This window comes from Astyanax mexicanus, chromosome 2, assembly GCF_023375975.1.
Source record: "Astyanax mexicanus isolate ESR-SI-001 chromosome 2, AstMex3_surface, whole genome shotgun sequence".
In the NCBI taxonomy this organism is placed as follows: domain Eukaryota; kingdom Metazoa; phylum Chordata; class Actinopteri; order Characiformes; family Acestrorhamphidae; genus Astyanax; species Astyanax mexicanus.
Window position 1 is genome coordinate 31,515,392 of NC_064409.1, and position 27,138 is coordinate 31,542,529.

General features: G+C 37.8%; 1 protein-coding gene across 1 annotated transcript; it reads right to left on the bottom strand.

Annotated features, from left to right (window-relative positions):
* Positions 1 to 173: 173 nt before the first annotated feature.
* LOC103047861 (protein mono-ADP-ribosyltransferase PARP12) lies at positions 174 to 19,087 on the bottom strand. Its single transcript, XM_007238999.4, has 12 exons — positions 18,720 to 19,087; positions 13,221 to 13,356; positions 10,054 to 10,432; positions 9,579 to 9,629; positions 9,328 to 9,454; positions 7,731 to 7,896; positions 5,527 to 5,647; positions 4,050 to 4,146; positions 3,840 to 3,912; positions 3,489 to 3,619; positions 2,888 to 3,039; positions 174 to 2,092 (listed from the first exon to the last, which is right to left on the bottom strand). The coding sequence occupies exons 1-12, from the start codon at positions 19,004 to 19,006 to the stop codon at positions 1,575 to 1,577; spliced, it is 2,238 nt and encodes a 745-aa protein (XP_007239061.3). The 5' UTR covers positions 19,007 to 19,087; the 3' UTR covers positions 174 to 1,574.
* Positions 19,088 to 27,138: the final 8,051 nt, after the last annotated feature.

A 27,138-nucleotide genomic window follows, 5' to 3' on the forward strand; every position in this document is an offset into this window, starting at 1 on the left:
ACAACTGTATACTGTCCATGTTCTGTTCATCATTTTTTAACACTGTGGCAAACAAATGCAATGCAAACCAACAGTAATGCTCCTAAATTGCTATAAATATAGTCTAAAAATTATGTTTAGTGTGCAAAATAATAAACACGATCATTTCTTTAATAATCACATGACAATATATATTTATTTAACAATATATTTATTATTCAAGTGAAAAGTACAGAGTAAAATTTAGGTACACAACATTTACTTTGAAACAGTAAGACCCCGTGATTAAAAAAGATTTATTCAATAATATAAAGTCCTTTAAGCAAACTTGAGTGTAAAGGTGTAAAAAAACGGTTCTTCGATTTAAATCGATCTTCATTTGAATGATCTGATATCGATTAATATAAACCCGAATCGATCTTTAGAAATAGGCCCATTTTCCCCGTTTATCTTGCGAGACCATCCTCAAGAGCACCGCCCTCTGGCTGGGCCTGGGGTGAGTTCACTCAAATGATTTAATAATTCGAACGAATCGTTCACGAACGACACAACACTAGTAAGCTGGAGCAGAGGAGTCGGCACTGCGGGAGTTTCTGTAAAAATTTCCTTCTGTATTTTCACTCATTGATGCCTGTGATTTTCAAACTAGTACATTTAACACTGTTTTAAGTTGTTTTCCAGTGTTGTTTTCACCTGTACTTTATTAAAACTAAGACTTGACCAGCTGAATCCACAGTTATCTAAGCGGGTTAGCCAAATCACCGGAAAGCTAAACCCTCTTTCGATTTCGAATCGGCACCTTGTCAATCGGAATCGAATCGAACTGGAAAATCAGTGACGATACCCACCCCTACTTGAGCGTAATGTTTAGAAGCAGTCTTATGATTGTGGCATAGTTTCTGAAAATATCAAGTGTTCACATTAAGATTTACAGGGGTTGGACAATGAAACTGAAACACCTGTCATTTTAGTGTGTGAGGTTTCATGGCTAAATTGGAGCAGCCTGGTGGCCAATCTTCATTAATTGCACATTGCAACATTAAGAGCAGTGTGTGAAGGTTTAATTAGCAGAGTAAGAGCACAGTTTTGCTCAAAATATTGCAATTTACACAACCTTATGGGTGACATACAAGTGTTCAAAAGAGGACAAATTGTTGGTGCACGTCTTGCTGGCACATCAGTGACCAAGACAGCAAGTCTTTGTGATGCATCAAGAGCCACGGTATCCAGGGTAATGTCAGCATACCACCAAGAAGGACGAACCACATCCAACAGGATTAACTGTGGACGCAAGAGGAAGCTGTCTGAAAGGGATGTTCGGGTGCTTACCCGGATTGTATCCAAAAAACCTAAAACCACGGCTGCCCAAATCACGACAGAATTCAATGTGCACCTCAACTCTCCTGTTTCCACCAGAACTGTACGTCGGGACAATAAATTGTGGTCTAAAACCAGGTGTTTTAGTTTTAATGGCCAATCCCTGTAAATTGCATAATAATAATAATCTCAAAATGTTTAGCTAAAGTGCTACACACTGTCAACTTTGGTGTAATTAAACCTGCTAAGTGTTAAGAAAGTGCAATTTAACTAGAGCCTCAGCTGATGATGCAGGAGGACTCAGGTTTAGAAGGTTTTGGGGAAGCTCGGGGTATGTTGTATGTATATGAGGGTGTTCTATATGACGCCGATGCCGCTGGGCTCGGGGGTGTATATGTAGGTGCAGGGGTGGACTGTGGTACAGATCTTGGTGTAGGAGTGGGCCTGTATGCAGATGTTGCTGCAGTATGAGCTGTTGTGTTCACGGTGGTGGTGTTCAGTGGGTAATGGTACGTTGGTGAACTGGAGTAAGAAGAATGTGCATCTCTGTACTGAATCAGGTACTCCGGATAGATCTGATGCTTCTCAAACACTACAAATATGGATGGGCTGTGGAGGTTATTGACACAGCTGTCATAGAAGTGGGTGTCTCCTCCATCTTTGGAGGGAGGCCGGACGTAGCTGGAGTCTCCGACAGTGTAGTCTCCCACCAGAATCCGACAGACAAACATGTTGCGAGTTGTGGAGTCTCCAGTGTAGCTGTGGGAGTACTTCGCATCCCTGGCGAAATAACTGCCTGAATAAGAAAAATAATGTTGACTTTGGTCATTTTTTAAAGAATTATAAAAAACAGTTTTTTATTTTTTTTTAAAAGCTGTGTTAAAAATTATTTGCTCTATTTAACACCACATTTTTCATAGGGGAGTTAAATATTTTGTTCTCAAGTGTGAATTTCATTGTTGTGATACAGTGGCCCAACCTCACAACCTTACAGAACTTAAAAGATCTGCTGCTAACATCTTGATACCACAAGACACCTAAAATTTGAATGGTTAAATCTGTTGTGAGCAGGCCAAGGAGGACCTACTAAACATTAGGTCAATGTAAATGTGCCATCACAACTGTGTGGCTCCAAGTTAGCACAACTGTCCTGGCAATGACACAACCAAACAAGATGCTGGTTATCATGAATTTAAAGCCTACTTTAAAACATCCCAAAAAATGGACAGTCAATATCAAGCAGGATTTTTAGACAGCAAAATTATTTCTAATACAAAACATAAATATGCACAAATCATTATAGCTTACAGTAGCTTGCATGATTTATGTCTGGACTAAAAGTGGAAAAACGTCACTAAAAGGTCTCCAAATGAGATCTGATTTTAGTGCACATTAAATTATTCACATTTACTTCTCATAACAAAGCTTATTCTATCACACACTGCCAAATATTAGGAAATAAATCAAATTGGCATTACATTATATGAACGGGCAGAATGCCTAGTTTTAGTTTTGCATAAAAAATCTATGCTTTGAAATTTCATATTTAAAGTATATTTAAAAAAAATCTTAATATATTTTGGCAAATTACCTTTCCCATAGGCTGTGCCATGTGTACCACAGATTCTCCAGTCGAAATTATTGAGGCAGATGGCATCTATGTATTTCGAATCCGTTCCATGAAACAGCTTCCTCTCTTCAACATTTCTCCCTGCATTATTCTTCTTCATGTAATCTTTCTGCCTGTAGGAACAATCCAAAACAATAAACAATGCACCACAATGGAATAAGCACTATTTTTATTAAAATACCATCCAAATTTATGAACAAGTTTTGTACCCAGTTTCCCAAAAGCTTATCATGGAGAGAAAGAGCTCAGTGTGAAGCTTGCTCGATCTTTGCATTAAAAAGCTTTTGGGAAACACACATCTGATCATTTGCTTTTTTTCTGGTAAAATGTATGCAAGTTTTAAGAAATAAAAGAAATAAAAGTCCAATAAAAGACAGTATACTAGTTAAATAAAGTATTGTAATTACTTGTATATTTCATTCTTGCACAAAATGAGGATGGCAAAAGCCAATAATTACAGTAAAATGATCAAATTTTATATTGTGCACTTATCCAAATCCGTGACCGGTCAGCATTTTTCCAGAACAGTTAAATGTATTGTATCAAAAGCATGAAAACATACCATTGAAACACTTCCCAGAGGGCTTTGTTTTGAATTCTCTCTATCTGCTGAATACTGAAACCATGCAAAGTGCTAGTGAACATGTTCTGGATCTCCATGTATTCTGCAGAAGTGTTCTGCAGCTGTACTCTCTGTGTAAAAACAGGAAATTAATTTGCTTTAAAGGTATACATGTATAAATACTATGCTAATAAAGGTGCATTTGGTTAGGACAAATGTTCAGACCACAAAGAACAAAGTACACATTAATGCTACACAGATTGTAAATATTTCTACACTTTATGTTAAAATGAAAATGTAAAGAAACAAAGAAGAGAAATGTATATATGAAACATTCTTGCACAAACACACCTTATAGCCAGTCTCAGGTGTCAGTGCCTTGTCCCAGTGACTTGGTAGAGTTTTAAAACTGATCTGCCTCTTGCTGAGAACAAAAACATGTTTCCAGTTTGATTCACTTCAGACTGAAGGAGCTGGCATCATCTTGACTGTCAAAAACTCTTATATATAAAAATATAAAGATATAACTTTATAAAAATATCATATTCTTTATCACCTTACCTTGTTTTGATTGTTTGTGCATCTGCAGAAGATACAAATGCAGGTCGGCGTTTCACAAGTTTCTTGGTTCCGTACCTTGTGTTGGTCTGTATCATGTCTGAGGAGATAGATTTATTTTTCTTTCAACATATTTTATAGATTGCAAAACATAAATGCCTTATATTTAATTACTTATTTAGTTGTGAATAAAAACTAAAACACATATAGCGGTCCATTATATCCCTAAATTTGATTAGAGTATTTTACTTTATGTAGGGCTGGACCAAAATGTTTATTGCAATATATATATATTTTTCATTTTATTCAATAAGATACAATTCAAAAAATTATATGAACAGTATCAAAGCCACCATGTGTGGCGTTCAGAATCACACACTAATAGAGCTGTGCAATTTGGTAAAAACATTACACAACATATTATACAATATATAATGATGTTTTGACAATACAATTTAAATTTTTTACAATATAATGCAATAACAATTTATATTTATTTGTTTTTTTTGTTGTTACTCTTAGTAATGTATAGTTGGGCTGGTGTTCTTTAAGCATATCTTTAAGGATATTCTTGCTATTATTATAAAAGAAAGGGTTTATACACTTTTAACCAATAATTTCCATGATTATTTCATGATTTTTTTCATGCTCTAAGGGCAAATTTTCATGACCATATGTTTTTTTTTAAAACAGTGCAGACGTGGAATCAACTAAAACTATAAAACTAAATTGATTATATTAGGCCTAAAATGAACCTGACACACAATTTTGAATACAAAAATGTGTGTCAGATCCTGAGAGCTCCATTGTGTAAGGCTAAATAACTGAATTAACTCTGTGCTGACGTATTTATTAGATCAAAATAGATTTTCTTCATAGTTAAACGGAAACATAGATTTGTAGACCAAATTTCCATGACCTTTCCAAAACATTCTGGGTACTTTTATTTTTCCAAAACTTATTCAGGCCTGGAAATTGCTATTTTCAAATTCCATGACTTCCAAGTTTTTCATCACCGTACAAACCCTATAAACCACACTGTCGATATGGTAAGAACATTTATTACGATACAACAAAATATGGTCATATTAACCAGCTTCATTTGTCTATGTGATACAATAACATCTTGCATTTATGTTCATGCAATTGCATTTCTTACATATAGATATATTGGAAAGGAATTGTATTTTCTGCATTAAGATGAAAATATAAAAAGGTTGCTGAAAAGGACATTATTTTGTAATATAATTAGACTTTTATGAACATGCTGTGGTGAATTGTAATGAACTCTTAAAGAGAAGAACTAATCATGTGAGAATATCCCTATGTGAACGTGAGACACAAACTCTGTATGTCTGTATCTGTAACTAACATGTATCACCACAAATATTGAGAAATAAGGAGAAATGGAGTACATATGCTGTCTAGCTTCACTGACTATAAGAGATATTTATATTCTGTAAACAATCTTTCATGGTACCTTGGAAGCTGAGTGAATAGGACTGTGATCCAGCTTTAAAGTCCACCACGGCTGTGTTGTCCTGTAAATATTTCTGCTCCAGGTCCTCACTGGTGATAGATGCTGTGTTGTGGCCTCCACTCTGATGGGCAGACATAAGACATAAGATTAAAAGTGTGATTCTGAAGCCCCTTCATGATTAATTAATGCTTGTAACCCATTGGTTGAACTCTAAAAATGTTATATTTCATTAGAAACAAAATGGCATAAAGCTGCCAACTATTTATATTTGTTATAACCAGGGCTGTTAAATGAATGTGTTAATTTTGAGTCTTTGACTCGTAGCAATGTTCTGACCTTCAACTGAAGACCAGAGTAATGTACAGACATAATACACTTATCATATTAACCCTTGTGTGGTGTTCATATTTTTGTTACTCGTTTACTTTGTTACTTGTATTTAATTCAGCAAAATTAAGCAATTTTACATTAAAATGCTTTACACATGCTTACTTCACCTAAATTGCAAGCAATATAAACAGCTTACATGCTTAATATTTGCCCTTTACCTTTCTTATGTTACATTTCTTTCAAAAAGCGCTACTTTTTTTTTTTAGTTTTTAATAAAATGTAAAAGAAAATAAATTAAACTCAAGATATGAGTAAAAAATTAGTTTAGTTTCAAATTTACAAATGAAGCAATGTTTATTAGCCCTTGGCCAAACATACTGTATGTAATATAAATGTGTAGGGGGGGGGGGGGGTGTACAGTGTGTGTTTATCGAAAATGTGTTTTGATATATGTTTTCCACAAAAAATGAGCCAATGCCAATGAGTTTGAGTTAGAAAAAATATTTTTTTAGTATCATTTGATGAAAAATGAAAACGGGTCCCACAGACCCGAACACCACACAAGGGTTAAACAGCAGAACTTACCAAATCTACACAGCACAGCACCACAACATTCTGATATCAAAAATCTGACATTGATTTATCTCTGGAAAACAGTTAGCATCAGGGCTAACTTACTGCTGAGTTTAGCTGTTAGCTAGAATTGAGTCGCTATTAAACATCAGCAACTGATTCAGCTTGTAATACAGTTAGCATCAACAGTTAGCCACACTATGGCTAATCCATTTAAAAGTCCCCAGGCCAGACTGTATTAATAACAGATGTATAGTAAAAACAATAGTATACAAAAAAAATATTATTACAGCGCAACAATGTAAAAAATGTATTAGATGTAGTGTAGATTCTCTTTAAAACATGCTAGAGTAGTCTAGAATCTCCTAAAAAATTGCACTGGCATGTGTAAGTGTCTTTAATAATTGTTTTGTAATTTTTAGGTGAAATAAAGATGCTGCTATAATAAACTGATCTTAAGTTGTAAGAGTTTTTTTTAAGTTACCGTATTTAAGCATCTGTAACTGACTGATGTTCATTGCAGAGAGTGTTGGCCGTTAGCACATGGTCGTTAAGACCAGCCATTTGTTAGTCAAACTGTATGTGTAAGAGAAATAAATTGAGAGACAACTTATGATAAAGACCAGCCCGAACCAGTTTTTTTAGGGAACTGTCTAGGGTGCCTTCCTCCGTGACCTTGAGGTGTGGTTTGTCTTTAAATGCTTGTGTCTGTGAAATACTCGTCAGACTATTTCTTTTTAACTCCTTGTGAGTGGAAGTGGTCCCCAGAGATGTACAAATAAATTGTGAGGTGCACCTCCAGGTATTAAGTCTCAGTCATTTCCTTTTCCCATTGCAAACGAACGCATTCATTTGAATTGTACATTTTTAAAATACTTTCTTAGCAAAAAGTGATGAATGTGGTTAAATTAGGTTAGTTAATCGCAGAGTAATTACTACAATCTTTTTTTAAAACTTGACAGCACTAGTTAAAACATAATTAAAATAATCGCAATTTAATATGTAACAATACACTGTGATCTGATGTGTAAAACCTGTTCTTTTTGCCCTCTTCTAATTGTTTTTTAACTATGTTCTTCTAAAACACATGACTTGTATTGTAAATGTATGTGTTATTTTACAAGCTAAACACTTTTCACACTTACTGCACAGACAGCAGTATGTCTTTATATTTTTTGTCGTCACAAATATAATTATCAGGTCTCTTTGTGATTGTGGATGAGTTCCATTCATTACAGTTGATAAAAAAACTACAGATCACAGATCAACTACAGTACTTTATCAACGTTGTTTCTACTTACTGCTGATGCATACTGGATCCAGTCCCCAAACTCATCCTCCCAGTACCAGTTCCAGGTGGTGGTGAGGATAAAGTGAGGTTGGACCACTGAAGAAATCGTAGAGAGACGCCTCACAGGGTGAGATCCACGAGTCATTGTGTCGAAACACACTGGAACAGGCCCAGAGCTTTAACAGAGAGATGCAGCATTTTTTTTTTATCTTATGGTGTATATTATGGTATAAATAATGTATTACATTATTTCAGCTCTACATTCTGGGGCAAAAATGTTTGGCTGCACCTCTGCTTTTATGATTTCTCAATTATATTTTTGTATGTATGTTGATTTTGTGGTGGCAGAAAGGCCAGGTTAAAGAATACTGTATTATTATTGATCTTTTTTTCATATATATAATCATGTTAGTCAAAGGTCTTGCTGCCTGTCATGAAGAGGTGACCCTTTCTGTTTTTGCAGAGCCGGCTGTAAAAAAAAATGAGTAGTACAGGTCATAGTGACCCAAGTATATAGGAGATTGGATTACAGCGACCAAGCCATCTGACTGGTTTGTCTCTGTAATTTCCACAGCTGCTGCCTTGTGACTGACAGTCTGCATCTTGACCATACAAGTACTTTGTGTAATCCTGCATGGTAAGTGACTTTATGCAAATCATGTAATGTGGGGCTTTAAAACCTTGTGCAAATTCTGTGCACACACCCTGGGAACTGGGATCAAACTTTAGAGTTTTGACCTAGACAGTTGTAGCTGTTTTTTTTTAATATAGGGTTATTGACTTATAAAACATCAAGACAAAATTGGCACAGTTTTTGTTTCACAACATACAGTAAGAGTCAGAAAAAAATTGCCTTTAGTTGCTTTTTAAATGGAATGGAATCTGTAAAATATATATCTTTTTTAATTTCCCCCCATTTACAAGGCCAATTACCCAACCCACTCACTAGGACTCCCCCTATCACTAGTGATGCCCCAACACACCAGGAGGGCGAAGACTAACACATGCTTCCTCCGATACATGTGAAGTCAGCCACCGCTTCTGTACGAGCTGCTGCTGATGCAGCATTACCGAGCAGCCAGCGTGCTTGGAGGAAAGCGCAGCGACTCGGCTCCGGTACAGAGAACTCAAACATTCCTCAAAGCTCTATCAAGTGTCTGTAAAAACATTTGGAATTCCACCGTATGAAATCGGATTCCTCAAAAAACTTAAATTAATGATTCTAGAGGTTATTAAAACTACTATATAGGTACAAAGGTACCTGGTTGAAAATGAGACTAGGCAATGCCACTTTCTTCTATATTTATTTTTTATTACCCAACAACAGACTGTTAAGTGTTTAAGTGGGTTTGGAGTGGTGCATTTATGGAAATGAGATATAAGGAAATTATATAAAACAGAAAACCCAGTAATTGTAAGCAACATTAGTCAATCAGCTCCAACTTAAAAGAGGTCATCATTTTTATATCAGGTGTCAAACAATCTATAGCTGATAAACAGCATCTTGGTGTCAGTAGTAATTCAGTAAAAAAAACCTTTCCAATCTATAAACTATATTTCTTTAAGGTAATGTCTGAGTTTGAACAGTTTAAAGTAAACCACTGTACCTGTAAGTCTTCGATGGGGTGCAATAATCTTTTTCTATGCCTTCATTGTTAGGAAGAGCTGCCCAGGCAGACCCATCTTTAAACTGCCATTTGTAGGGTAGTTTGGAGTGCTCCCTTATGCACTTATCTGCAAGAAAGTTATTTTATGGTTTTAAAACATTAAATAACCAATTTTTAAATCAAGCATTACTTATAAATAAAGCTTTAAAATATTGTCTATGTTCTAGTTAGACCATAATTTATGTACTTACCACCATGCTTGCAGCTTCCTTTGACAAAGTACATGCAGATCTCTGTTTTTTCTGGGGCAACAGAAAGAAATTGTATTCGATGTAATTCAATAAAATTCATCCACCCCCTTAAAAATTGTGTAAAAACATTTTGACTGGTTTCATGTGAAATGGTATATTATAGAGACTAACTTGTTTACTTACTAGTATGTTTATATTGAAGGGTCCTTTATTTAATGAGGGCTTGTTATATTTAGTATATCATGGACGACATGACTGATCTTGCTTAATCTGTGTCTGTTTGTAATGTAGATTGTTCACATCCTCAGAAATTAATGTAAATGTCTCCTTAACTGCATTTCTTATTGCATCAAAATGTACAAACTTGTGCATTAATAACAAGCACAACCTACATCTTTTAGCCTTTTCTTGTTTAGGAACAGACTCATAATTCAGTAAGACTGTAATATGTGCAATAAATAGACTGTAACATTACCTGCTGAGTTCTGAGGAGCTCTGAAGTTTGAATTCACATTGGCTCTCTGCCCATTGCTAATATTAGCATTAGCTGATGCCTGCTGTGGTGGTTTGGGGCCTTTGTTGATTCTCTGCCCATGGTTTTTAGGTGGTCTACATTTGTCCTCATCTCTTAAGGCCTCAATGTGTGTGTACACATCTTTTATAAATGGCAGGAGCGCAAGGGGCACGCCCCTCCCCTGCAGTGTTTTTAAAGGATGGGGCTCATAGAAGTCATGTGACCGTGGACACTGGCATGGACCTCTGAGGTACTTCTCACAGATGTGCAGCCTCTTGCAGTTCTCACCGTCCTGGCATTTGCCATACTGACCTGTACCATTATTGTAGGAATGGCACACCTGATCGAGAGAGAGAGAGATGGCACATGAAAGTTTATATCAGTGCTCCTGGAGAGCTATCTGCCCAAAGACTTTGGATCCAAACCTTATTCCCAAACATAATTGTTATATATAACCTGTCAAATATATATATATATTTATATATTCTTACATAGTTATTCATGCATGCAAACATATCACCTCTGATTGGCTAACAGCACTGGGAGGCAGTGAGATGGACAACAGTTACAAACAGTTTAAAATAAAGATGTTTTTACACTAATTATAGTCTTTGCAATGTTATTAGCTACTTTACAACATGTGTAATGCCCTGCTAAGTGCAGTTCGGCCACTGACCTAGTCTTATAGTTTCTGTAAAACGCGAAATCCACTGGAGATCCTATGTAAACACACACAGGTGGGTAGTTTAGGTCCAGAAAGTAAAAATACACCCCGGGGTTTTGTTGGCTGAGACGCTGCCTGAGCCGCCCAGGCACTTGGAACAAACCTGGATTTAACTTTTAACTAGTGTAAACAGAACTGTTCTCAAAATACACCAACCTATCTACCTATATCACCTACCTTGTACTTCGCTGGTGGTGTTCCATAGACAAATGCTAACCATTGGTTCCTTATCTCTAAATTACTGGGCAAAGTATGTACACTAACGTGTTATTTGCACAAATAACACAGGAATGAACTGCCATGCTGTTCCTAGCGCTGTTAGCTCCTGTCTGACGAGACGTGTCTGGATGCGAGGTGGGCGAGGCCATGAAAACTTATTCACGGGTTGACAAAGACACTGTGCTTTTCCTGACGAATTGTTTTCCTGAATATTTCCTATTATAAGCTTCTGCAGACAATGGAGGATGAGGATATGCAGCATGCATATACAACTCAGAGAGACCTATTGTTTTTCACAAAGAACAAGAAAAGGTGAGGGACACCTATAAGTGCCATTTGCTGGTGATGAACTGAAGGGATAAGTCTGCTTCCCTATGAGGCTCATTTACACATTTAACAGCAGCTCTGGTTGAAGTTGAGTCTGATGGGGTAAATAACTGACTGACTGACCACATATTTTTAGTATGAATGCACTGCAAATTTAAAAATGTACCACGCTGCCGTGGAGCACACATGAAAGAGTGAAAGCCGTTTGATTTGGTTTGCAACCGACGTTACAGATGTCCATGTATTAGTTTCAGATTGATTAAACAGTGAGAAGATCTGAGCTGTGTGTGAGTGTGTGCATGTGTGAGTTAGGGGTGTCACGATCTCGATATTTTATCGAAATCGAATCGAAATGAGGTCACGATCTCGAGTATCGAAGTCAAAAAGAGGATCGACGATCCCTCCCGCGCGCGCTACGCAAATAGCGCAGCGCGCTACGCAAATGGCGCGGCACCAACACAGCGCATCCTATTCATTTAAATAGAGAGCCGCTGCATGAGCGCAGTCGGCGGGAGTGTGATCACTGTTTTTATCTGTCCAACGGGGGAGGGGGGGCGTGGGTTGGGCGCGCAGGTTTTGTATCTGTATCTAACGGAGGGGTGGGTGCGCGCAGGTGAGAGCGTGTGAACTCGCTGAAATGCGTGTGTCAGTGTGACTTGAGAACACTGACTATAGATCACAGTGAGGTGGATTAAAAATCTTAAACTTATAATTGACTACACCTGTTGCTTTCCATTGAATTAAAAAAACATCTTTCTCTCAGATAAAGTAAACACAAGCGTGTTTCTGACTAAAATAAAAGCTTTTCAGGAGAGATATAAGTTATGTGTAAATATTTATAAGACAATACCCACATCACTTATCTAACCAGCCTGTACTGATTTCTGCCCCCCAATAATGCTTTCAATAACCTCTAATAGCCTTTAATAGTCTTCAGTAGCCTTTAAAAGACTTACCTGGCGGCCGTGGTGTGTCCACTAAACTCCGTAGTTATAAACATCCTGAGGTTAGCAGCGCGATAACTGACCTGTTTATAATGTAATCCGAGCAGTGACTCCGTGTCGGCTGTTCTAACCTGCTGCTGTTAGCTGCTTGGGCTGAAAGATGAACTGTAGTGAGCTGTATTATCCTGTTAGTGGGGTTAAAACCTTTATTTGTTTACAGAAACAGTAAAAACGGACTGGCTGAGCTCTGTAGCCCGTGGCTGGGCTGTACTGAAGTAGTGACTGAGTGAAGAGAGCGGGGTGCTGCTGCTGCTAGTGGTTGGATGAAGAACTGCAGCTTCATGTAATGAGCAGTTTCACCAGCCATCCACACACAGCTCTGATAAACTGCTTGTTTTAATAGTGCACACTGTTGCTACCAAAAAAAGTCACTAGATGGCATTACCATATATATCTTAATAAATAATAATAATAATTATAATATTTATAATAATAATAATAATAATAATAATAATAATAAATATATTATTTAAATTTTATGAGGCATAAAATAATAACAAGAAAAAAAAACAAGAAAATCGAGAATCGAATCGAATCGTGACCCTCAAATCGAAAATGAAATCGAATCGAGGATTTAGAGAATCGTGACACCCCTAGTGTGAGTGCGTAAGCAGACGTGATAGCGTAATTATATGTGGCCATATATTACAGAAATGTTTAGGATACCTACTGACTTCTTGTGATTTCAAGATTTGCGTCACAATTCTAGCACTAAATTAAAAAAGCTAAATTTGCATTTCAACCTTGTTGGTAAGGCTTTCTTTGAAAATCCTTATCCATCCCAGTGCTGAATGTTTAAAGAAATGTGTCTGTAACTTTAAGAGGTATGAGTAATGAAGGTGTATAATGTTTACAGGAGGTAGGAGGCTGCTGTCACTATGAAGCAGAAGAATGCAAAGCTCTCTCATGTCCAGCTGACTCAAACCATGATTCTGCAGGACTTGGACATTCTGTTCCGTGTACAGGTTATGGGAAAATCGGCATCCTCGTCTGCAGGGAGATTGAGAGTGAGATATTTTAGATGAGTAATGAGTAGATGAGATGTTTAAAGAACACTGACCCAACTGCACATTTCATTACAGAGAGTAAAAATCCTGTTTAATTGGAAGCTGGGTGGAAAACACTATGTATCATAAAAATGTCTTAAATATTGTCAAATATTATTTTCACATTTTGAAAATATCTGTCAGTGTGTGATTATATACATCACAGACCTTGGCTTTTATACTGATATTGAAATTATATTATTTAAACCAAAATTACAAAATATTTTGTGATATAAATGTTGACCATCTGGTCCAGCCCTATTATGGACCATGTTGTTGGCATACAATATTAGAAGACTGTATGACTGTAGAAGGTAGGGACCTCCTTCCATGGAATGGACTAAGGACTGGGACTGGAGTTCAGTCAACTTCTGCTTCAAGCTATAAGGTCAGAGCCCTCACTGCCCAAGTTAAATACAGAAGTCTGAATGATGGTGGGGGGTGGAAACTCCATCATGTGACATGAAAAGTAGGGATATAACATTTATAAGCCCTCAGATTGGGGGGGGGGGAGGGGGGGTTGGGGAGACGTTTCAGCTGTGGTCGGTTGTTTCATAACTCCATTATTTAACACAATAAGCATGTCACTCGATCTTAAAACATGAATCATCAGTAAATACATGAATGTATGATTAATGACTAGTGATTAGTATTAGATATGTGATTTAGAGCATTTCTCAGAAGCAACAAAATGAATGGATAAAGATCATTCTACCAGTTAAGTGTGAAGCTACTGAGGTTGTTAATGGTGTAAAAAAAAAGTGATTTCTTGCATTGCATGGGCAACACTGGTGCACTGTCGCTAACTTTGTAAGCCAGCTGGGAGCGTCAGCTAAAAGTGCGGTATTTTGGAATGCTGGGGATAAATGGAGGTTTGTACTTGTTATCATGTTTCACTATACCTCAAGTCCATTTTACACTGGATTTCTCCCTAAAGCCTCCCTATACTCTGTAATAGAAGCTATTGAACAAAATTGTGCATTTGATCACAAAAATTATTTGGGTGAACATCAATAAGGTTTTTTGGCTATTTTTGGTTGAATTGCAACATTGTAACAAGAGAAAAGACCTAATTATTTGTACGGACAACAACTTATTCATTTATGTTATATTGTGATGTGCTCGTATGTCTGCTGTGATGTTAAAAAGTTTTATATAGAGTTTTATATTTATTGTCAGTCCTGACGCTGTCAGTCTGCCTGCTGTGGACTATGAACTGTTCGCTAAAGAATTTACCATGTACTACTCTCTGGTATGTTGTTTACATTTGCTGCCATTTTGTTACTGACCCTGCCTGTTCCTCACAACTCTTGTAAGCCTAGCTCCTTTTGTAATAAACTTTGGCTATTTGATCTGTAAATGTCTGTGCTTCGTCTGGCCTGACATTTATATTAAATGTTAATAGAAACCTTAATGTTTATTACACCTATCCAGTCTTTCTGCTACTCTGGCTCATGTAGCTGCAGGTCTTGTGGTTCCCAGGAAGCCAATCATTATCATTTGTTTTGGGCCTGCCCAAAAATAAAGACCTTAAGGAGTGGGATCTATACAGAACTAGAAATCATAATTGGGCCAGAACTTACTTTTAATTGGAAAGAAGTTCTTTTTGGCTTTTTACATTTGGTATACTCAGTGTAGCTGCGAGGAGAGCAATCACAAAGAAATGGCTTAAGCCTGAAACACCATCAACTGGAAACTGGCATGATATAATTTAAGAAATCTATATAAAGGAAAGAATTTAAGCTTCAGAATGTGGAAAAAATATATTTCCCAGAAATGCCCATCATTTGTCTAATTGTTAACTGCACTGCATGTTCTGTTCAAGATATGGTACATAGTAATGTAATCCACAATGCTATAACATGTAAAAAAAACAGATGTTATTAATATGATTAAAATATATATATAACTTTAATGATATTTAATATATATATTTTTATTATTTTTATGTAAAAACAAGACAAAAACACTGTAATATTTATTTGGCTGTATTTGACATTTTGTTCAGTTCGGCACAAAATTTAGTTTTTGGTGCAGGGTTATTAGTGTGATTGCAGTAATGCAATCACAGTATTGATCTTCTTAAGTCTTATTAGTGTGATTGCAGTAATGCAATCACAGTACTGATCTTCTTAAGTCTTATTCTTCTTCTTCTTCTTCTTCTTCTTATTATTCCACCTGTTTTTTGTCCGGTTAACTAGTGCCGCAGTTTTCGAAATATCGACTTCGTTCAAAAGAGAAAACGTGCGTCCTTATCGGGAATGGTGGGCTTGTATACAGCTTTCCGATCGGAATTACGTTTTTCGTAAAAACTTCGTAAGTACGCGTTTTTTCGCGCATTGAAAATGAATGGGCAGAACTTTGCACGCCCGTGGACGTTGCAATTTTTGAGATACGAAGATGAAACCAATTGAGGACCTGTAGAACTTATTGAGCTCTTTCCGAAAATATGCGTTACGAAAAGTTACGACGTACGGATTTCGTACGAATGTCGTACGAAGTGGCCCCATAGGAATGAATGGGGCCAATCGGAGGACGGCAGCTAGATCGAAGGACAGGTAGCTAGAACTCCAGTACTGTGAGTGTATGGAGCAGCTATGGGATAAAACAGCATTAGGTCAAAAGTTTGGACACCCCGGCCCCCCAGTACTGTGTGTAATGGAGCCATGGGTCAAAAGTTTGGACACCCCGGCCCCCCAGTACTGTGTGTAATGGAGCCATGGGTCAAAAGTTTGGACACCCCGGCCCCCCAGTACTGTGTGTAATGGAGCCACGGGTCAAAAGTTTGGACACCCCCGAACGGCCAGAGCAACCTAGCGTGCATAGCTGATTGATGTATTTGCACGTTGCGTAGCATATGCATATAAATCACCTAGCAACCACCTAGAAACACCATAGCAACCACCCCGGATACCATAGCAACACCTTAGCAACCGCCTAGCAACACCCTAGCAACCACCTAGCAACCACCTAGCAACACCTTAGCAACCATCCCGGATACCATAGCAACACCCTAGCAACCGCCTAGCAACACCCTAGCAACCACCTAGCAACCACCTAGCAACACCTTAGCAACCACCCCGGATACCATAGCAACACCTTAGCAACCGCCTGGCAACACCTTAGCAACCACCTAGCAACCACCTAGCAACACCTTAGCAACCACCCCGGATACCATAGCAACACCTTAGCAACCGCCTAGCAACACCTTAGCAACCACCTACCAACCACTTAGCAACACCTTAGCAACCACCCCGGATACCATAGCAACACCTTAGCAACCGCCTAGCAATACCCTAGCAACCACCTAGCAACCACCTAGCAACACCTTAGCAACCACCCCGGATACCATAGCAACACCTTAGCAACCGCCTAGCAACACCCTAGCAACCACCTAGCAACCACCTAGCAACACCTTAGCAACCACCCCGGATACCATAGCAACACCTTAGCAACCGCCTAGCAACACCCTAGCAACCACCTAGCAACCACCTAGCAACACCTTAGCAACCACCCCGGATACCATAGCAACACCTTAGCAACCACCTAGCAACACCCTAGCAACCACCTAGCAACCACCTAGCAACACCTTAGCAACCACCCCGGATACCATAGCAACACCTTAGCAACCACCTAGCAACAACTTAGCAACCACCCCGGATACCATAGCAACACCTTAGCAACCGCCTAGCAACACCTTAGCAACCACCTAGCAACCACCTAGCAACACCTTAGCAACCACCCCGGATACCATAGCAACACCTTAGCAACCGCCTAGCAACACCCTAGCAACCACCTAGCAACCACCTAGCAACACCTTAGAAACCACCCCGGATACCATAGCAACACCTTAGCAACCGCCTAGCAACAACTTAGCAACCACCTAGCAACCACCTAGCAACACCTTAGCAACCACCCCGGATATCATAGCAACACCTTAGCAACTGCCTATCAACACCTTAGCCACCACCTAGCAACCACCTAGCAACACCTTAGCAACCACCCCGGATACCATAGCAACACCTTAGCAACCGCCTAGCAACACCCTAGCAACCACCTAGCAACACCTTAGCAACCATCCCATATACCTTAGCAACACCTTAGCAACCACCTAGCAACACCTTAGCAACCACCCCGGATACCATAGCAACACCTTAGCAACCGCCTAGCAACCACCTAGCAACACCTTAGCAACCACCCCGGATACCATTGCAACACCTTAGCAACCACCTAGCAACACCTTAGCAACCACCTAGCAACCACTTAGCAACACCTTAGCAACCACCCTGGATACGATAGCAACACCTTAGCAACCACTTAGCAACACCTTAGCAACACCATAGCAGATACCAGCCAGCACTGCAATCACACTCGCAGTTTCTGTAGGAACTGCAATCTAGTTCTTCTTCTTCTTCTTCTTATTATTATTATTCCACCTGTTTTTTGTCCGGTTAACTAGTGCCGCAGTTTTCGAAATATCGACTTCGTTCAAAAGAGAAAACGTGCGTCCTTATCGGGAATGGTGGGCTTGTATACAGCTTTCCGATCGGACTTACGTTTTTCGTAAAAACTTCGTAAGTACGCGTTTTTTCGCGCATTGAAAATGAATGGGCAGAACTTTGCACGCCCGTGGACGTCGCAATTTTTGAGATACGAAGATGAAACCAATTGAGGACCTGTAGAACTTATTGAGCTCTTTCCGAAAATACGCGTTACGAAAAGTTACGACGTATGGATTTCGTACGAATGTCGTACGAAGTGGCCCCATTGGAATGAATGGGGCCAATCGGAGGACGGCAGCTAGATCGAAGGACAGGTAGCTAGAACTCCAGTACTTGTGTGTAATGGAGCAGCTATGGGATAAAACAGCATTAGGTCAAAAGTTTGGACACCCCGGCCCCCCAGTACTGTGTGTAATGGAGCCACGGGTCAAAAGTTTGGACACCCCAGAGCCCCAGTACTGTGTGTAATGGAGCAACTGGTCAAAAGTTTGGGTACCCCGGTCAGCTCTGCAATCACACTCGCAGTTTCTGTAGGAACTGCAATCTAGTTATAATTATGTTTATATATTTTCTATATAATATAATTAAAAGTAGAAATAACATATTTTTACATGTAACTCTAAATATGGAAGTAAAGAATCGATTCTCAACAGGAAGCCAGAGTCATGGCGTGTTGAGTAGCTGGTATGGTACAGACAGTACACCCTGCACTGACTGGTTTAATATCAGTATGAACTGGAGTAAATCAGACTTTAACACACAGGTTTAGCCAGGCTAACCTCAGCGGTTCCTCAGCGGTTCTTACCTGCCTCTGCCGTACTGACAGTCCCCGAACAGGAAGAATTTACACAGGTGTAGATTACTGCAGCCCGGGCAGTCCTTAGCCCTGCACAGCTTCAGCGAGCTTTTAGCGACCACGGCTTTCTGTCCGCTGAGGAAAACCGTCGCCAGCGAGCCGCTCTCCTGTATAAATCTCTCCGCGCGGCCGGGGAACAGGTACAGCGGGTCAGTGCTGAACTCGGAGAGCAGCTCCTCCAAGCTCATAGCTCCGTTCCGAGCACAGATCAGCTTCACACACTGCCACTCTTTCATTCTGGAGTCTGAAACAAGGTCCGGCTCCTCCAGACCGCAGCTTTAAACGGCCCACAGATAACAGCGGCTCTGCTCTGACGAAGAGAAAACGAAACCTAACATCACCATCCACTACAGCGCTGCAGGTTGCCATGTTGGTAAAAAAAACTCCTCATTTTCAGAGGAGCTATGTTGTAGCTATAGACATACTAGCACAACTCAAAACAATAGAATATAATTGAAAAGTTACTTTATTAAAAATGTGAAACTTATATATTATACAGATGTATTACACACAGAGTGATCTATTTTAAGTGTTTATTACTTTTATTGTTGATGATTATTGAATGAAAATCCAAAAATCATTGTCTTAGAAAATCATTTATATAAGAGAAATTGCTTTTACAATTGCAATTACTTTTGCCAGTCCTGCTGGAAAATGAAATCTGTGTCTCCATAGAAGTCAGCAGAGGGAAGCATGAAGTGCTGTAAGATTTTCTGGAAAAACACTGCACTGATTTTGGACTTGATATAACACAGTGGATCAACACCAGTAGATGACATGATTCTCCAAACCATCACTGACTCTCAGTAAATTTTACATTTTATTTGGAAACTAAGGGATCAGAGTCTGGAGGAAGAGTGGGGAGACACACAGTCCAAACTGCTTTAAGTCTAGTGTGAAGTTTCCACAATCAGTGATTTTGAGCTTTGGTTTGGAGAGCCATGTCATGTTTTTTGTATATGTTTATCCAGTAAATGTGTAATATTTTTTTTATTCAGTATCAACAGAAAAATCATCTTAATATCAGTAAATAATTAAGTTAAATATATATAATAATATAAAATTAAAAAGCAAATACACGATTTGTTTTTATGAAATTAAATGGTTTCTGATTTTTAAATAAATCACAACCCAGATAGCAAAGAACACTGAATAATGTTGAACTTATGTTTGCATTTCATCATTTAATATTGATGATTATTTAACAAAGCATCACAGGCTTTTGTTAGTGCTAAAGTTCTGACATCAAATCAATGTTCATTTAAAGGTTTTGAAGTGTTGAGGCTCTTAAACATTCTCACTGCTTTTAGGTAAAATTTGCCTACAAATAATTCAGTTAAATTTTATTTATATAGTGCTTTTTACAACAAATCGCAAAGCAGCTTTACAGAGATACAGGTTTCTTTTTTCTTTTTTTTCTTTTTCTCCCCAATTAACACAGCCAATTACCCAATCCTCTCGTTAGAACTCCCCCTATCACTAGTAATGCCCCAACACATCAGAAGGGTGAAGACTAACACATGCTTCCTCCGATACATGTGAAGTCAGCCAACGCTTCTTTTCGCAGTGCTGGCAGCTTGATGGCAGGGCTGCATGAGTGGGGGTTCGAACTTGCGACCTCCCGTCCAGACTAGGAGCGCTTTAGACCGCTGGACCACTCAGTGCTCCCTGAGATACAGGTTTAATCCTCCTATGAAAAAGCACCACAAACAGGACCGTTTCAAGGCATATGGGGGCCCTGAGTATAAACATAAACTTTACTCATATATTTTGTTGCTAGCCTACTTGCTGCTAAATTACACCATAGACCTAATTTTCCTATTTAAATGATCACATACAGACTAGTTTTTCCTTTTTCTTCTTTCTTTTCTGGCTTTGTTGATAGATTACTCTGCTTCATGAATGGTGAAGTTTCATATTTTCCCAGCTGCTAAAATCACAAACCTGTTCGGCTGGCTACTGTCACTAACTAGTGGCTTAAGGGGGATTCCAAAAACAGTGGTTGTGTATTTTCCTGCTTTGACTGTCACATGATTAAAGGGGCACTCACACAGTTTGTTGTTGTATTCAGTTCATAACCAGTCACTGTCTGAGGGCCGCAGGCCAACTCGTAGCTCAAGGCAATTGATTGATTTGCTTGCCTTGTTGCAACGGGACTGCACCACAGTGATAGGGCCAACAGTGGCAATGAAAAACTCCCTCACGCTAAGAGGAAGAAACCTTGGGAGAAACCAAGACTCATTAAGAAGTGATAGCTAATGCAGAAACAGGTTATGAGTGAGTAGGTAATTGGCACGTGCTCTAGACAGTTTAAGCATCCATATGAACAGCTATGAAGTGTGTCAAGAATGGATCAGCGCAGGGTTTTAGAGCAGGACTGCAATACAGTGAGCAGCAGGGCAATAGAGAGCCGTGCTGGGCAACATCAGGAACAGGACATTTTGAAAGAACAGAAAGCAGTGAAAAAAAGGAGATTAGAATGGTTGTATTAAAACTCTGCTGAGTAGTGGGACAGGCCTAATTCTGGAATGCTAAAACCACAAATGGACAAATCCAGGCAGACAGGCCGGCTGGGCATTCAAGGATTCAAGGAGATTTTATTGTCATTCGCATCACATGTGGTACATGAGGTGGAACGAAATTGTGATCTCACCATCCAGTTTTACACCCAAAGAACTGTTATTAATAGATATATAGATAAAAAAAGAATACAATAAAAGAAATAGAATATAAAAAATAGATAGATAAATATCCCAAAGAATAAAAAAATAAATAAATAGAGAGTAGAAAGGTTCAGCAACATGAAGTCCGGAGTGCAAGTGTGCTATAGCAGCATGATAATGTGAATTAGAGCAGTGGAGATAAAGTGTCTCAGTGCAAGTAAAGTGACCATGTTGGTAAACAGTAAACAGTAATTTGTCCTTGGTGTCAGTGCAGTGTGTTGTTAAGTGGAGTTTAAGAGTCTTAATTTATTCAGCTTCCGGAATGAAGCTGTTTCTGAGTCTTGTTGTTTTGCACTTAATGCTCCGCAGCCTCCGGCCTGAGGGGAGTGGGACAAAAAGTGCGTGTGCTGGGTGGGTGGGATCCTTCCTGATGCAGGTGGCCCTTTTCCGGCACGTGCAAAAGAAATAGAGAGGGAGAACAGAAAGGAAGTAAAAAAAAGGGACTAGAATGGTTTTAGGAAGTAGTGGTACAGGCCGGTTACAAGAATGCAGGAACTGGAACCACAAATAAGCACCTTGAGGCAGGCAGCTCAGGACATAGAGGGGAGAAAGAGAAGGATAATGATTAGGACAGGGTTTATGTTTGGTTTGTGACCTGTATGTTTCCTTGTTGTCCTAATGTTTAGGCAGTAGTTTTGAGTAATTTTAAAGATACAGACAGGGGTGGATAATGAACTGTATTTAAATGTGCTGCATTAGTGAATGGGGTAGATACATAGTACTTGACTTAGGTGTTTAAGCCATGTGAGACAGCAGAGAAGCAGAAATGAGGCAGTTTAAGGAAAATTCATGAACAATTCCATTGTTATCATGTGATTTAAAGTGATTTGAAACAATTAAAACAACTGAAACAATTTATTCAGTTTAAAATTGGTAAGTTACGTAAAACTCCATCAAACATTGTTATATTGTTAAATTAGTAACTTATTGTTAAATTCAGTAAAATCAACTTCTAAGTGTGCTAAATCACTGTGAATTAAAACCACTATTACACTAATAAACTAGCAAACACTGCCAGTGTAAACATGCTTATGCTTATATAATAAATTAAGCTTTTAATAATTAAATACCTGCTTGTAGAATAGGCATAAAATACTTACTCAGGGCAAAAACCAACCTTTGAAAATAAAAAGACATAACTTTAAACTACTTGCAGGTGTGGGTTAATGGGACTGAAATGTAATATTCACCATCAAATCAATTTGTTAGGCCAAGAAAACTAGTCACTGTCAGGCAAACAGTGTATCCAGTTCTTTCACCTTTGACATAGTTTGGATTTGTCAGTAGTCCTTGACATTTTGACAGAATTTAATGATGCAAGGACCAATAAAAATGTCCCAAACTGACTTGGAATGTAATCTTTTTTACGATTACCTTTTAAAATGACAGTGTTGAAACAACACCGTCAAAAAAACTGTGCAACAACACCTACAGTAGAATGTAAGGTATGAGGAAGACCAGCATTATGTCTCTTTTCACCTTTTCATCCGAAGAGAAAGGAATATCTTAAGTTTAAAATGTGCACACCAGCCTGAAGCACATGTGCAACTGGTTATGGTAAATGTACAGATACATCATGACTGACATTAATAATGATTAGGTATTGTTAACATGCAGGAATACTGCTGTACTTTACTAGCAATAAGAGTGTTTGTGACCCCAAGCCACAAGAGGGCCCCGTTGATCAACTTTTACACCATCTGCATTTATTTATTTTTTAACATAACACATTTTTGCCTCTAAAACTCATTATAACATATACATATGTTCAGTATGTGATGTGCCTTTAGTAAAGAATCTTTAGACATTTTTTAAAATTGATTTAATGTTCTTCTTTTATGTCTTTTTAAACAGATCCATATCTTTTCAGAACTGCAGTGGTGAGTCATCTTTTCACATTGGAGAGATAGTAAGAACTCTTCTCACTTTTTCAGATCAGAAGTGAGAGTGAAGCTTAAGTGTCTACAATCTCTCAAACTAGACTGTAAGTGCTGTATATCTAAGAGGGTCATTTTGGCAATCTACCAGGTATGGTTATGGTTATCCTTTAAAATATATCCTGGAAATGAATGTACTGAGAGTTAAGTAAATTAAGTATGGTTAAGTATGGTATAGGGTAGGTCCTTTTGTGCAGTACACTTCTTTACAAAAAATTAACTACAAAAGAGGGTAAATATATATTACATAACTATTACAATACATTTAAAAATGATTACAAAAGTATTTTATCTTCTTTCAGATCCATTGAATTATATCTTTTTCTGTTTTTTTTAATATAATTGTATTTTATGAATTCTACATGTTGGCCTTATCATTGGGATATTTTAAATTTAGGCAACAGATTTTATAATCTAATTAATTTCATCAAAACAGAGGGTATGTCCCAATTGTGTATTTAAAATAAGTAAAACGAATTCACTTTTAAGTATAAACCATTACATAGTAGTGATTAAAAAAAGTATAGATAAAAGTGTTAAGAGTTAAGAATACAAAAATATCAGACATATTCAGATACATACTCCATTGATTCAGTATTTGAGTGTGGTTTCGATGGAGGAGAAGCTTCTCTGATCTGGACAATTATTAGAAAAAAATAACATGACTGTAAAACTGTCTGCTATATATGCTGGCAAAGCAACACTTAATCACTTCTGTGTACTAACCAACACTATTAAGATGTATGGTATATATTATACAGCTTATAGTATTAGTGGGTACTTCTGATTTTCTCTTGTAAAAAAATAATAATAATAAAAAAACCTCATAATTGTGGGATAAAATTATGTAACAGTTGGCATGGTGTAGAAAACCTGCTAAAAGAGACAGACTGTTTTAAATATTTTGTGTGTTGAACATTGGCATGCGGATCATTAGCAATAGAGGTTTTAGCATTTATCATTAAATTTGACCAAGTTTTCCAATTTTATCACGAAAAAAGTTTCAAAATCATTGTGGTTCTCCACTAATGTGTAACAAAGGTGTAATGTGTTTCTTTTGTTTCTACTCTGTGTCTGACACAGTGCCAACTACACTATGTTTCTTTGGTAAAGTCTACAGAATAACACTCATGAGAGCTGTGTATGTGAGTCATATTTGTGTAAGCTCCTGTAATTGTGCTCTTCTGCCTCAGTCCACATGCTCCTTTCATTTCCAGTGACGGTTCTGCTGTTCTCAGCATATCCAAAAATACACGAAAGCATGTCCTTCTTATGAGGTGGCTCATAGTGTGAAATCCCATTCCCAGCTGTACAGGGAACAAGCTCAGGAACAAAACAATCCTCTCAATTTTCTCATACAGCTTCAATACACTGCTTGGTCTGAAACTTGAGCTAGCTGATGTCTTGCTCAATCAAAAGGCAAGATATGGACAGCTTACTGCAAGATATAATTGTATAGCTGTGTTGTCTTTGGCTGTTAACATTTTCACCCAGTGAAACAGAAAGCTAGGTTGCTAAACTTCAATTTAAACATGAGGCACAGATTCTTGCCCCAGAAGGAAAAGGGAAAAACACATTTGCTGTGTTTACAACACTGGTATGCTAGTCAGTCAGCATCAGACCATCATAAACGGGTTTGCACAAACATTGAATTATTTTGCTATAAGATTTCTATTATTGTCATTTTTTGTTTTGTTCTGATGAATACCCAAAATTGTGTACAGTATGTCTACTAAATAAAATATGTCTATAGCAAATGTAATTGTTTAGTTCTTTTTTTTATTAAAACATGACAATCATGCAAAATTGTTTAACTCACTGCTTTCTATTTAACATTGTGTCCACCAAAAAAAAAAAACGAAAAAAAAAAAAAAATACAATCAGTAAAATTGTTCTCCTGTGATCTAGCTAGAATTTCTGAATTATATATTTAAGTTAAATTACATATTTATCTGCTATTTTTCACTCAGGGGTCAAGAGAGCAAGAGCTACTATTTAATGCTGAATCGAAATGTCAATTTACTAACATTGTCTACAAAGCTTACAACTTTACAAACTGTCTACTTTCAATAATAAGCAATGTTTTTTTGTTTGTTTATGTAGCGTTTTATACGGATTTACAGTCTGACATATTTATTACTGTACGCTAATAAAATAGCTGTCATTACTGCAGCCTTTTCACAACATGTTTATAGTTTCTCCTATGAACAGATCAGTGTAAAAAGTGACCTTCTATCAGTAATGCACCATTTTCTCGTGTTTACTGTGTTAAGTAGACATTGAAACCCTTCGATTAAGCAATGCTTTACTCCACAGTGTCAAAAGTGCACAGCGGCTTCAATTCCCAGTTTCCTCTGCGCACATGCTGGGAAGACAGGATAGCTGTGTGTAAGCGCTGACCTGCGACCAGTGTTGTGGGTGCAGTACGGCACGGTGATATGCTGTGTGACCAAACTAGCTGATCCAGGTACAGCTCCAAAAAGGCTACACGCTTAACCACACCCACAAACGCTGCACACGATGCGTTACTTCCCCACCCGTATTGGGGAAAGCCCCGCCCCGGTGCTCTTCGATTGGCCGACTACTTGCGAATGTTTACCAATAGCCAATCGCAGAGCGGGAGCCAAGAAGCTAGCGGAGAACAAAACAAGAGATGAGCCTGAAACTGCAGGAAAGTAAAAGTGTTACTAGATGGAAATCATAAATGACTCAATTACAAGTAAGATTAGTTCACTCAGGAAAAACAAATGGAAAAAACTGGTTTGAAAGCAACTTTTAGACTTTGTTACTATAAGTATATGAAATGTTTACCAGTCTGTCACTGTATTATCTGTGTCTTCATTTTTTATCATATTGGTCTAACAAAAAAATGATAAAACTCAAATGTGGGAAATGTTATGTGAACAGAACAAAATAAAACGTAATCCAGAAATGTAAGTAGTACCCCATTTGATTTAAAGTTGCTGATCTTAGTGTTAAAAATGGGATTAAATAGGCCAATTTTTAAAACTTAAATTAGTACTTTAGGAGATGTAATTTTAATGCATTTATAAATAAGCTACTACAATATGTAATGTTCTTATGCACAAATTAATAAATTATCATATAAGAGCATACCAAAAGTGCCGTTTGTAAATTTTGGACCATATTGTAAAGTAATGCCATTTAAAAAGATCCAAATAAAAAGTAAATGTTAACTAATGAAATGGGTGGTAATGACCCATTCACAAATTTGCATATTTGTAGGTTATGGTCGAGTGTTGGTACCCTTGAAAATTAACCAGAAAATGTTCACATACATTGATTTACATGAGTTCACAAGCATCACATGTTTGAAACAGATTTATTTTGCCACATTTTTAAAAGGTGCCAAGAATTTTGTCCAATTTTGGAATTCTATACAAAATTAGGCCCCTTTTTTCTTTTTTTCTCAGTTTTTTGTGTTGTTTCAATATACACAAAGGAAAAAAACATGTACAACTAAACATGTGTAATTGCAATAATTTTCTGTGAAAAATACATGGCGATACACTTTCTGGAAAGGGATTTCAGGGATGAAAAGTTTATGTCATTTTAAAGCATTAACTAGTTTAGCTGATATATGTAAGTAGGTACTACAGTAGTAGCTGCTGAAATAAGTAGCGTTAATACATATACATAAAGATACCCTATGTAGATATGCCATATTGTTAATGTGGAGCACAGTAT

Excerpts from the sequence above, each read along its gene's own strand:
- LOC103047861 (XM_007238999.4), bottom strand. The coding sequence starts at position 19,006 with ATGAAAGAGTGGCAGTGTGTGAAGCTGATCTGTGCTCGGAACGGAGCT. Across the intron at positions 4,147-5,526 it reads CTATTCACTCAGCTTCCAAG|ACATGATACAGACCAACACA; the intron begins GTACCATGAAAG and ends CTATCTCCTCAG. Across the intron at positions 2,093-2,887 it reads TGGCACAGCCTATGGGAAAG|GCAGTTATTTCGCCAGGGAT; the intron begins GTAATTTGCCAA and ends TTTCTTATTCAG.